The sequence below is a fragment of the Anomaloglossus baeobatrachus genome, chromosome 3 (assembly GCF_048569485.1).
Source record: "Anomaloglossus baeobatrachus isolate aAnoBae1 chromosome 3, aAnoBae1.hap1, whole genome shotgun sequence".
In the NCBI taxonomy this organism is placed as follows: domain Eukaryota; kingdom Metazoa; phylum Chordata; class Amphibia; order Anura; family Aromobatidae; genus Anomaloglossus; species Anomaloglossus baeobatrachus.
This window is the reverse complement of record NC_134355.1, coordinates 560413122-560426644: the sequence shown is the minus strand read 5'-3', so window position 1 is coordinate 560426644 and position 13523 is coordinate 560413122. Positions and strand designations below refer to the sequence as shown.

Sequence of the window (13523 nt, the reverse complement as noted above, 5' to 3'; positions counted from 1 at the left end):
TCCGTTGTGGCCCATAGACTTGCATTAGTGGCGGATTGCGACTGATGACCCTGCGTTGCATCCGCTGCGTCGCGGTCCGTCGTTTTTTGACTGACCGCCGGGCGGGGAGCAACGCAGAATGTAACGTTTTTCGGGCCGTCGAAAACAAAGCACCACGCAGGAATCCGTCGCCATCCGTCACACATGCAATGTATGTCTATGGTGCTGGATTCCGTCATGCTCTACTGAGCATGCCCAGCATGTTTGGCAGGCCCACTGGGCTGTCCCAAACACAAACGGATCATGACTGATCCGTCAAAAAACGGACGCACAGCGGATGTAACGGACGCAACTGATCCATTTTTTCACAGGATTCCTGTGAAAGGAATCCTGTGAAAAACACATCAGTTGCATCAGTTGACATCTAAAAAACAACTGATCCGTTGCTGACGGACCTGACGGATTGAAAACAACGGAAGTGTGAACTTAGCCTTACGGTAAAGAATCTGTGTCTCCGATTATGATCATGGTCTGCATAATATAAACGGAGACTTTGACTCTGATCTCGTTATCCGAACTCACAATGTGTGGTCAGTACAAAAGAAACTAACAGCACATACAAGAAATACAGAATTACGGAAAACCGCATATTTTTTGCTTGCAGCTCACAACAGTACGTGTGCATCAACCACAAGGCGCCACTACATCAAAGCCTGATGAGCGGCTCACTATACTGAATATGAAAACAGTATATTTGACAGAGCACAGACAACGCCTGGATTATCACGCGGACGGAAAAATTGCCATGGATTCTATTCTTGGCCGGTGATGCTTCACAGTTATTAATGAAAGCGCTGTTAGGCTCTCTTTCACACGTCGGCATAAAACACGTGTTTCACAGTCCGTGGTATAGGTGCGTATATATGTACGTGTGTTGTTCATGTGACATGCGAATAGTACACAGACAGTATGAACTTGTATACTTACCTGTCTCTGGCACTGCTGTTACTTCCGGGTCCGCGGTGAGTGCAGTAAATATGAATGAACATAATGAGCGGGCTCAGAATCAACAGCAAATGTAGAGACAGCAGCACCGGAGACAGGAAAGTATCAAAATTCTTTGTATTTATGCGACCTGTGTTTTCTCCAGAACGTGTCTCACTGATGTCACTCGAATCACATCAGTGTGTGGTGCGTGTGACAGCAACGCTGCCGGCAGAAAACGGACATGTCGCTGTGTGGAGCACACGGACACGCGTGTAGTTCACACAGACAAGCGATCCTTGTGAAAACACATATGTGTGCGCAGACACATTGATTTTAATGAGTCTATATGTGTCCGTGTCTCCAGTACGTGTGAAAACAGATGTCACACATACTGGAGACACAGGTGTGTGAAGGAGGCCTAAGGCTACTTTCACACATCCGGTTTGAGCAGTGCGGCTCAATCCGGCTGTGAAACCTATGCAACGGATGCGGCGAAAACACCGCATCCTTTGCATACGTTTTTTTCCGGTTGCGGCACGCTACTGAGCATACGCAGTGGAAGAAACCGCATGCGGCGGCCGGATGCGTTTTTTTCTGCATCATGCCGCATCCGGCGTCCATAGGCATGCATTGAAAAATGCGCCGCAGCGGCTGGAAGCGGCGCGATGCGTTTTTTTTGCCAGAGCAAAAAACGTGCCAGGGAACATTCCATCCGGCCGCGGCATCGGCTAAATCTGCCGCATGCGCCAAAAACCGGACCGAACGCAAGCCCATGCGGCACAATACGGCACTAATGTAAGTCTATGCAAACAAAACCGCAACCGGCGGCAAAAAAAACGGTTGCGGTTTTTCTGCAGAGCGCCAGGTTGTGCCGCAGAGCAAAAACCGGATGTGTAAAAGTAGCCTTAGCTGCAGTCTTTTGCATCGCGGAGCACATCAAAGGTTTCCAGCAAGGTGCGTGAAACAATAGTGTGCAGCGGGTTATAAGTGAGTGGCCTGAGCACAGGGTCAGCACTGGTATGGGGGCACTGAATGGGGCAGAGCGACTGCTGGTACTTTGTGTGTGCATAATGGGGGGGTTCACCGGTCAAAGTGATGTGATTACTGGTGTCATGACATTGGGAAGCACCAATATTGGGGGTGAGGGGTACAGATTATGATAATAGCAAGCACCAGTATAGGGGTACATTGAATGTTGATTTAAGGGTATTGAGGGCACTAAATAGAAGTAATCTATGACTGCTGGGGTTAGAGATTGTGGGGCACTGGTATCAGACTGTGGCTGTTCTGGGGGTCCTCTGCATGTGTGAGGTATTAGGGGACACTAGTACAGGGTGCAATGCCTGCTGTATTAGGGGGGCACTGTTCTGGGGCTGCTCTGTTGGTGTGACGTATTGGGGACACTAGTGTAGGGTACAATGCCTGCTATATTAAGGGTCCTCTGTTGGTGAGAGGTATTAGGTGACACTGTTCTGGGGGTGATCTGTTGGTGTGAGGTATTAGGGGACACTAGTACAGGGTGCAATGTCTGCTGTATTAGGGGGCACTGTTCTGGGGTCCTCTGTTGGTGAGAGGTATTGGGGAAACTAGTATAGTGTACAATGCCTGCTATATTAGGGGTCCTCTGTTGGTGAGAGGTATTAGGTGACACTGTTCTGAGGGTGCTCTGTTGGTGTATTCTATCGGGGGGACACTAGTATAGGGTACCATGCCTGCTGTATTAGGGGGCACTGTTCTGGGGTGCTCTGTTGGTATGAGATATTGGAGGACACTAGTACAGGGTACAATGTCTGCTGTATTAGGGGGCACTGTTCTGGGGGTGCTCTGTTGTATTCTATTGGGGGACACTAGTATAGGGTACAATGTCTGCTGTATTAGGGGGCACTGTTCTGGGGGTGCTCTGTTGGTGTATTCTATTGGGGGAACACTAGTACAGGGTACAATGTCTGCTATATAAGGGGGCACTGTTCTGGGGGTCCTCTGCATGTGTGAGGTATTAGGGGACACTAGTACAGGGTGCAATGCCTGCTGTATTAGGGGGGCACTGTTCTGGGGCTGCTCTGTTGGTGTGACGTATTGGGGACACTAGTGTAGGGTACAATGCCTGCTATATTAGGGGTCCTCTGTTGGTGAGAGGTATTAGGTGACACTGTTCTGGGGGTGATCTGTTGGTGTGAGGTATTAGGGGACACTAGTACAGGGTGCAATGTCTGCTGTATTAGGGGGCACTGTTCTGGGGGTCCTCTGTTGGTGAGAGGTATTAGGTGACACTGTTCTGAGGGTGCTCTGTTGGTGTATTCTATTGGGGGGACACTAGTATAGGGTACCATGCCTGCTGTATTAGGGGGCACTGTTATGGGGGTGCTCTGTTGGTATGAGATATTGGAGGACACTAGTACAGGGTACAATGTCTGCTGTATTAGGGGGCACTGTTCTGGGGGTCCTCTGTTGTATTCTATTGGGGGACACTAGTATAGGGTACAATGTCTGCTGTATTAGGGGGCACTGTTCTGGGGGTCCTCTATTGTTGTATTCTATTGGGGGACACTAGTACAGGGTACAATGTCTGCTGTATTAGGGGGGCACTGTTCTGGGAGTTGTCTGTTTATATGAGAAATTGGGGGACACTATTATGGAAAACAGTGCATACTGTTGAGGTATTAGGGCACTGATATGGGGGTACAGGCCGCTGGTATAGTATTGGGGGAGAGGGCACTGTGGTAGATGAAGACTTTACGGTTTATATTGCACGAGGTCACTAACCAGAAAACTATACACCGCTAATGACACAAGCCTGTGACCTACACACCACAGAGGGGCCGTGCAGTTTCCCCACTATATATGATAGATTAGCCCGCCCATCACTCACCATTATCACAGCCCTGCTGCACGTCTTCGGTAGATGCTAGACTGTATGGGCTCCTTCCAAGTATGACGTAATAGTCTGTCACGTGATAGGGGGCGTGTTCAAAATGCAGTCCGACGTTTCCAGACAGAATAATGGGGGGGGTTAAGTCACTGTTGTCATGGAGTCGCTTACAATAGGAGCCGGGGTCTGGGGGTGAGACCACCAGGCGGGGGAGGTAATTGCATAATTATAGTGGACGGGAGGACACATTGCCACGCCCACCAACCGAGCCGGTCACGCCCACTAACCTAGAAGGCGCCCATACATTCTAGGCTCAACTGTACGTCTTCTCCCTCCACAGCACACACGTCACGTCATGGCCATGTGGTCGGTCACGTGTCTGGGTAGAGTCTGACTTTGGGTCCTGCGTACAGCGCTGTGACACAGGCCGGGTCACTCGTGCTTTACGCGTCATTACTGCAGGAACTGACACAACTCTGTCCACGTGAGGTGTTTTCTGTTTCTTAAAGGAGAACTTTATTTTTTCTTCAGATGACAGAGAGCCAAACACCTGCAGGGTAAAGGCTTGTAGAGGGGGAGCTGAGCCACTGACTCCCACTGCAATAAAAGACGAAAATCCATTGTGTAACCATGCCAACAGAAGCCGAGGGGCCCAGTGATTATTATAGACTCGTCTGCATGATCTGTTATAATAAGTCCTGCATGACGCGTATTCTCCCACTCTAATGTCTGACCCGTCATAAAGGAGTTGTCCGAACCTCAATAGCCATCCTAATAATGGCTGACTCTACAGCGTACGCACTTAACCCCTTAGTGACGGAGCTAATTTTCACCTTAATGACCAGACCAAATTTTGCAATTCTGACCAGTGTCACTTCATGAGGTTATAACTCTGGAACGCTTCAACGGATCCCGGTGATTCTGAGATTGTCTTTTCGTCACATATTGGACTTCATGTTAGTACCAAATTTAGGACAATATTTTTTGCGTTTATTTATGAAAAAAATTGAATTTTGGCAAAAATTTAGAAAATTTAGCAATTTTCAACTTTTGAATTTTTATACCGTTAAACCAGAGATTTCTGTGACACAAAATAGTTAATAAATAACATTTCCCACATGTCTACTTTACATCAGCACAATTTTGGAAACAAATTTTTTTTTTTGTTAGGAAGTTAGAGGGGTTCAAAGTTTATCAGCGATTTCTCATTTTTACATCAAAATTTACAAAACCATTTTTTTAGGGACCACATCATATTTGAAGTGACTTCAATAGGCCTAGATGACAGAAAATACCCCAAAGTGACACCATTCTAAAAACTGCACCCCCAAAGTACTTAAAACCACATTCAAGAAGTTTATTAACCCTTCAGGTGCTTCACATGAATAAAAGCAATGTGGAATGAAAAAAAGCAAAAATTAAATGTTACCTAAAAATGTTGCTCTAACCCAAATTTACTCACTTTTAGAAGAAATAACACAACAAAATGGACCCCAAAACTTGTTCCCCACTTTCTTATGAGCGCGCCGATACCCCACATGTGGTCAGAAACCTCTGTTTGGACAAATGGGAGGCCTCGGACAGAAGGAGCAATATTTGAATTTTGGAAAGCAAATTTGGCTGAAATAGATTGCGGGCACCATGTTGCATTTACAGGTCCGCTAAGGTACCTAAACAGAAGAAACCCCTCACAAGTGACGCCATTTTGGAAACTAGACCCCTCAAGGCTTCTATCTAGGGGTATAGTGAGCATTTTGGACCCACAGGTACTTCACAGATTTTGATAACGTTACGTTGTCATATTGAAAATTTTAATAATTTTCTCAAAAATGTTGCTTTAGCATCAATTTTCTCACTTTTTCAAGAGGTAATTCCAAAAATTTGACCTCAAGGTTTGTTACCCACTTTTTATGAGCGCGGTGATACCTCACATGTGGTCTGAAACCATTGTTTGGACAAATGGGAGGGCTTGGAACGGAAGGAACAATATTTGAATTTTGGAAAGGAAATTTGGCTGAAAAAGATTGCGGGCACCATGTCGCATTTGGAGGTCCCCTAAGGTACCTAAACAGCAGAAACCCCGCACAAGTGACCCGATTTTGGAAACTAGGCCCCTCAAGGAATTTATCTAGATGTTTGGTGAGTACCCTGAACCCCCAGGTGCTTCACAGAATTTTATAACGTTGAGCCATGAAAATAAAAAAATAAAATTTTACCACAAAATTGTTATTTCAACCAGGTAGCTTTTTTTTCACAAGGGTAACAGGAAAAAAATCACCATGAAATTTATTGTGCAATTTCTCCTGAGTTTGGCGATACCTTATATGTGGTGGAAATCAACTGTTTGGGCGCATGACAGGGCTTGGAAGGGAAGGAGTGCCATTTGACTGCAAAATTGGCTGGAATCAATAGCGGACGCTATGTTGCATTTGGAGAGCCCCTGAGGTGCCTATACAGTGAAGCTCCTCAACATGTGGCCACATTTTGGAATATAGACCCCACAAGGAATTTATCTAGATGTTTCGTGAGTACCCTGAACCCCGAGGTGCTTCACAGAAGTTTATAATGTTGAGCTGTGAAAATAAAAAAATACATTTTTACCACAAAATTGTTATTTCAACAAGGTAGCTTTTTTTTTACAAGTGTAAAAGGAAAAAATTCAGCATAAAATTTATTGTGCAATTTCTCCTGAGTTTGGCGATACCTTATATGTGGTGGAAATCAACTGTTTGGGCAGGGAAGGAGTGCCATTCGACTGCAAAATTGGCTGGAATCAATAGCGGACGCTATGTTGCATTTGGATAGCCCCTGAGGTGCCTATACAGTGAAGCTTTTACGGTTGCTGTGGCTCTGGAGACTATGTCCGGATTACTTGCTACTGCACATGTGCAAGCGCTGGAGACTAAGTCCTATCTTGGAGCCATTGCACATGTGCGGGTGACATCATCGCTGACACAAGGTCACATGTCTCTGACACCTTCTAAGCTGATTGGCCACTGGTCATGTGCTTGTGACACGTGGTCACATGTCTCTGACACCTTCTATGCCGATTGGTCGCTGGTCATGTGCTTGTGACGCTTTGCTCGGTGATAGGCCAGCGTGACGTCATTGCTGTCATTCTGGCAGCGGATTGGCTCTGGTGTCCTCCATCTTGGATGAGGCACAGAGTCTATATAAGACCCTGATGCACGCCGCCCGACGCTCAGTCCTCTTGGTTCATGCATGAGGGTAGACGTCCTGTGCACGTCCCTCTAGGCATCTCTCTGTCTATGTTAGGTGAGCGCTACCGGCAGGGTAGCGTTCTTATACCTTACAGCTTCGGCTGCAGTCCGTATCCTTACCTCTTAGTGGAGCGGACATAGGCAGGTGCCTGAGGCACATGGTCCGGCTGGGCCTTGTGATTCAACTCGTAGGTGGACGTTGCCGTTAGGGTAACGTTCCTTATACTGCGTCTGGCAGTTGTTCATATCCTCGCACACTAGGGGAGCGAACAGAGGTAGGAGCTTTGTGCGGCTTATGCTGCTGTCCGTCTCTTTTGCACCACTAGAAGAGCGGACCTAGGCAGGTGTCATAACTAGTGGTTCGTGTCCTCGCACACTAGTGGAGCGAACGCAGGTAGGAGCTTTGTGCGGCTTACGCTGCTGACCGTCTCCTGGCACCACTAGAGGAACGGACCTAGGTAGGTGCCATTTCACACTCACTGCTTTTGTCTCTTTGATCTTTAGCACTGACCATTCCACACACCCTCCAAGTAAGGGAGGAATTGCTTTATTTTCTAATTATATTCCTCTGTGAGTTTAACAGAGGTATTGCACTCTGCACTTGTGCTATTATTTTTTACAGTGGCACACTTATATACCCCTTATCCTCTGCCATAGTCTGCAGCAGAGTCTTTGCACGGTGGACCCTGACTGTCTGACATTCCTTTAGGTTTTATTATCAGACAGCCCCCTGTAACAGAAGCTCGCCAACATGTGGCCCCATTTTGGAAAATAGACCCCTGAAGGAATTTATCTAGATGTTTGGTGAGTACCCTGAACCCTCAGGTGCTTCACAGAGGTTTATAATGTTGATCTGTGAAAATAAAAAAAATACATTTTTACCACAAAATTGTTACTTCAACCAGGTAGCTTTTTTTTTTTTACAAGTGTAAAAGGAAAAAATTCAGCATAAGATTTATTGTGCAATTTCTCCTGAGTATGCTGATACCTTATGTGTGATGAAAATCAACTGTTTGGGTGCACAGCAGGGCTCGGAAGGGAAGGAGCGCCATTTGACTGCACAATTGGCTGGAATCATTAGCGGACGCTATGTTGCATTTGGAAAGCCCCTAAGGTGCCTAAACAGTGGAGGTCCCTCACAAGTGACCCCATTCTGGAAACAAGACACCTCAAGGCTTTTATCTAGGTGTATAGTGAGCAGTTTGAATCCAAGAGTACATCACAGAATTTGATAAGCTTAGGTTGCCATAGTGAAAATTTTCATTTTTTTCACAAAAATGTTGCTTTATCATCATATTTCTTACTTTTTCAAGAGGCAACAACAAACCATGGACCTAACAGGTTGTTATCCAATGTCTTACGAGCACAGGGGATACCCCACATGTGGCCAAAAACCTCTGTTTGGATAAATGGGAGGGCTTGGAATGGAAGGAGCACCATTTGAATTCTGGAAAAGTTTAAATAAATTGCGGGCACCATGTCACATTTGCAGGGCCCCTTGGGTACCTATACATTAGAAACCCCCCACAAGTGACCCCATTTTGGAAACTGTATTTTATTCAGGAGTATAGTAAGCATTTTGAATCCACAGGTACTTCACAAAAATGTTGCTGTAGCAAGAAATTTCTCACTGTTAGGCTATGTGCGCATGTTGCGTACTAGCCCTGCAGAAATTTCTGCAGCGATCTGAAGAGCACACGTGTGCTTCAAATCGCTGCAGAAAATGTCCGTAGAGAAAAAAAAAAGCCGATTCCATGCGCTCTGCCTGCAGCTCCTGCCATAGACAGAGCAGGAGCTGCCGACAAAGCGCACGGAATAAGTGACATGTCACTTCTTAGAACGCAGCGCTTCGGGCAGCAGCCGAAGCGCTGCGCTCTAAGACGCCACGTGCGCATGGCCCCTGCACAATCTCCATAGACTGTGCAGGGGACGCAGGACGCATGCAGTTACGCTGCGCTACAAAGCGCAGCGTAACTGCATGTATTTACGCAACGTGCGCACATAGCATGAGGCTATGTGGCCATGATCCAGCGACACGGCGTCTAGTATACAGTGTCAGCCTTCCTGCAGAGATGTGAGTGTTGTCCATGGGAGAACGCAGCTGCCCATGCCCACGATTTGGGTTCAGGCTGCTGTGGAGCTCTATGCTACCTGCAGAGAACACTCTTGTCTCTGCAGCATATATTTACATGCTGAGGCTCGGGAAGCTGCACCACAGGTCAGTGTATGCTGCGGAGAAGAGAAGCACAGTGGGCACGGGATTTCTAAAATCCTTCCACTGTGCTTCTACTGCACAACGCAGCGTTATGGACGCAGGGAAAACACTCTGCTCCCAAAACGCTGCAAACCCTGATCGTGGGCGCACAGCCTAAAATGCTATAATGGATGAATGGATAGATGTCAAACAAATATAACGTCCCACCCCCTGCATATTCTAAGCTGGTGCCCTTTAGTGCCTTTCATGTGGCACTAAAAGGGTGCCTAGCCTTGTATTTAGCCCCCCAAAAAATTAATAATTAAAATAAACGACGTGGGGTCCCCCCTATTTTTGATAGCCAGCTAGGGTAAAGCAGACAGCTGTAGCCTGCAAATCACAGCCGACAGCTTCACCTTGGCTGGTGATCAATTTGGAGGGCTCCCCAGGCAAACAAACAAACGTGGGGTCCCCCCCAAATTAGATCACCAGCCAAGGTGAAGCGGACAGCTGGGGTCTGGTATTCTCAGGGTGGAAAGAGCCATGGTTATTGGACTCTTCCCAGCCTAAAAATAGCAGGCCGCAGCCGCCCCAGAAGTGGCGCATCCATTAGATGCGCCAATCCTGGCGCTTCGCCCCAGCTCATCCCGCGCCCTGGTGCGGTGGCCAACGGGGTAATATACGGGGTTGATACCAGCTGTAATGTCACCTGGCATCAAGCCCTGGGGTTAGTGACATCACTAACCCAGTCAGTAATAGAAAAAAATAAAGACAAAAAAAAAAATTTATTTGAAAAAAAAAACTCCCCGAAACATTCCTCTTTCACCAATTTATTGAAAATAAACGAATTCCGGTCACTGTAATCCATTTTGGAGGTCCCTCGACGACTCTGGACCTTCTAGAATATGGGGGGCACGTTCAGGGAACGTATCCCCCATTTTCTGGAAGAGCAAGCTCTCCATGAGCAGTGTGGGTGCAGTAATCTGAGAATACTGCACTCACACTGCCCCGGTCCAACCTAGGGCAGAGTGACCTGCAGTGACCTCATTCCAGAATATGAGGGGCACGCTCACAGAACGTACCCCCCATTTTCTAGAACAGCAGGCTCTCCATGTGAGGAGTGTGGCTGCAGATTACTGCACTCACTCTCCCCCGGTCCACAGTGCAGCAGCATGTGCAGCAGCGAGGTCAGCGTCCCTGCTTGCAGGGAGCCAGCTGACAGCCGCTGTCTGCGCATGCGCCTCCAGCTTTTCAGAGGGAGGCGGAGTGATCGCGGGGACAAAGCGGCATCCAGGTAACGGGCAAGACCGGGGGCTGATGGGGGGTGACGGCGGGAGACCTGGCGGGACCTGGGGACAACTTTTCTGTCGCATGTGACGTGTTACATGCGGCAGAAAGAGCAGGATGAATGCGGTCGCGCGCTACTGTGCGCGCCGCAATCTTGCATGCTCCAGAGGGGGAAAGGGGGCGGCTCTGGAGAACCGGAGGGGGCTCCGGGGGACCAGAGGGCTCTTGTGTACCGGAGGAGGGGTCAGGGGGAGGACATTTCCCTGCGATCTGAAATGTTTGATCATTTCAGATCGGAGGGAAATGAATGCAGAGCCGGCGGCGGCAGCAGTTTTCGGTGCGCTTCAGCGCCATTTTGACTGTTCCGGAGGGGGGGGGGGTAGGGGTGGGGGGGGGGGGGACTCTCCGGTACCGGGGGCCTTGGGGGCACTAGGGGTTTATATTTCTTTCTCATCTGACATGTTTGATCACGTCAGATGAAAAAGAAATCAGTTTTACTAACAAATAAGGAATAATGTTTGGAACTCCATTCTATGTCTGAACTGGGTGCAAAAACCTAACTAAACATCACTATATGGAGATAAGGTATGCACACCAGTGACTATGCAAGGGGAATACATGTAATAGCAGAAACTGCTGTGTGAATACTGACATTTATTTAGGTTTTTGCACCCAGTTCAGACACAGAATGGAGTTCCAAACGTTATTCCTTATTTGTTAGTAGTTTTTCGTTTGTGAACCCACCCCACTCACACCTATTGCCAATCCACATCGTATATATAGCCTGGGTCTCAGCTTCCCATACACGGTAAGTTTTTTAACTGCATGAGAGGACACACACAAGCTAGGGACCCCAAAGAAGAGAAATACTTTTGCGTAGTGTTGGGGCTCTGTTGCATTGATCAATTCAGTAGCTAAATTTCTCTTTATTCATATATTCATGGCAGTAATGCAGGTTCCATTTTTCACATTTCATTCTTACATATAGCTATTGAATTTTTCATGTTAGTATTCACACAGCAGTTTCTGCTATTACATGTATTCCCCTTGCATAGTCACTGGTGCGCATACCTTATCTCCATATAGTGATGTTTATTTAGGTTTTTGCACCCAGTTCAGACATAGAATGGAGTTCCAAACGTTATTCCTTATATGTTTGACTGTAGGGACCGTGTTCTTTTCTTTGAATGCCTCTTTTTTTTCCCTGTAAACTCTATGTTGATGGCTTTTCCCAAAAAGCTCTACTTTTGTCTCATCTGACCAGAGAACATTCTTCCAAAACGTTTTAGGCTTTCTCAGGTAAGTTTTGGCAAACTCCAGCCTGGCTTTTTTATGTCTCGGGGTAAGAAGTGGGGTCTTCCTGGGTATCCTACCATACAGACCCTTTTCATTCAGACGCCGACTGATAGTACGGGTTGACACTGTTGTACCCTCGGACTGCAGGGCAGCTTGAACTTGTTTGGATGTTAGTTGAGGTTCTTTATCCACCATCCGCACAATCTTGCGTTGAAATCTCTCGTCAATTTTTCTTTTCCTTCCACATCTAGGGAGGTTAGCCACAGTGCCATGGGCTTTAAACTTCTTGATGACTTTGCGCACCGTAGACACAGGAACTTTCAGGTCTTTGGAGATGGACTTGTAGCCTTGAGATTGCTCATGCTTCCTCACAATTTGGATTCTCAAGTCCTCAGACAGTTCTTTGGTCTTCTTTCTTTTCTCCATGCTCAATGTATTACACACAAGGACACAGGACAGAGGTTGAGTCAACTTTAATCCATGTCAACTGGCTGCAAGTGTGATTTAGTTATTGCCAACACCTGTTAGGTGCCACAGGTAAGTTACAGGTGCTGTTAATTACACAAATTAGTGAAGCATCACATGATTTTTCAAACAGTGCCAATACTTTTGTCCACCCCCTTTTTGTTTGGCGTGGAGTTATATCCAATTTGGCTTTATGACAATTTTTTTTTTTCATTGAAGACAAATTAAATGAAGATAAGAATACCAAAGAATTTGTGATTGCAATGATTTTCAGGAAGAAACTGAGTATTCTCTGACAGAATTGCAGGGGTGCCAATACTTTTGGCCAGCACTGTACGTGTATATATATATATATATATATATATATACACACACATATATCTATATATATATATACACATATATCTATATCTATATATATATATATATATATATATATATACACACTACTGTACGTATGTATGAGATATATATATATATATATATATATATATATATATATATATATATATATATATATTATATGGAGCAGTGACCCCATAAGTTGGAAAAATGGCTGCAACAGATTCCAGGCGCAACATCTGAGCTCTCTGTCCAGAAAAGCGCAGTGCTGGGAACAACTAAGATCCTGCGCAGAACCCTCAAAAGGGGGCTCTACACGCTGCGATATTGCTAATGATTTATCGTTGGGTCACGTCGTTAGTGACGCACATCCGGCATCCTTAGCGACATCGCAGTGTGTGACACATACGAGCGATCTTAAATGATCGCCAAACAGGCAAAAATCGTTGGTTTTGGAGAGGTCGTCCTAAAACCAAATATCGTTGCCTGTTTATTAGTGATGTTGTTCCTCGTTCCTGCGGCATCACACATCGCTGTGTGTGACACCGCAGGAGCAACGAACATCTCCTTACCGCCATCCACCGGCAATGAGGAAGAAAGGAGGTGGGCTGCATGTTACGGCCGCTCATCTCCGCCCCTCCTCTGCTATTGGACGGCTGCCGTGTGAAGTCGCTGTGACGCCGCACGACCCGCCCCCTTAGAAAGGAGGCGGATCGGCGGCCAGAGCGACGTCGCTGACCAGGTATGTGCGTGTGACGCTGCTGTAGCGATAATGTTCGCTACGGCAGCGATCACAATATCGCACGTACGACGGGGGTGGGTACTATCGCGCTCGACATCGCTAGCCGATGCTAGCGATGTCGCAGCGTGTAAAGCCCGCTAA

At 46.8% G+C, this 13523-nt stretch overlaps 1 protein-coding gene across 2 annotated transcripts in view; it reads right to left on the bottom strand.

Moving 5' to 3' along the window:
* The window catches only part of MTERF4 (mitochondrial transcription termination factor 4), a 37829-nt gene extending 33607 nt beyond the window's left edge, over positions 1-4222 (bottom strand). Inside the window, exon 1 of one of the 2 annotated variants that reach the window (XM_075340862.1) lies at positions 3836-4222. Coding sequence is in view for 1 of the 2 variants with exons in the window: in XM_075340864.1 (XP_075196979.1) it covers positions 3836-3838 (3 nt within the window). In the remaining variant the exon portion in view is untranslated. The remainder of the gene's footprint in view (positions 1-3835) is intronic. The other variant, XM_075340864.1, reaches the window with a different exon arrangement.
* Positions 4223-13523: the final 9301 nt, after the last annotated feature.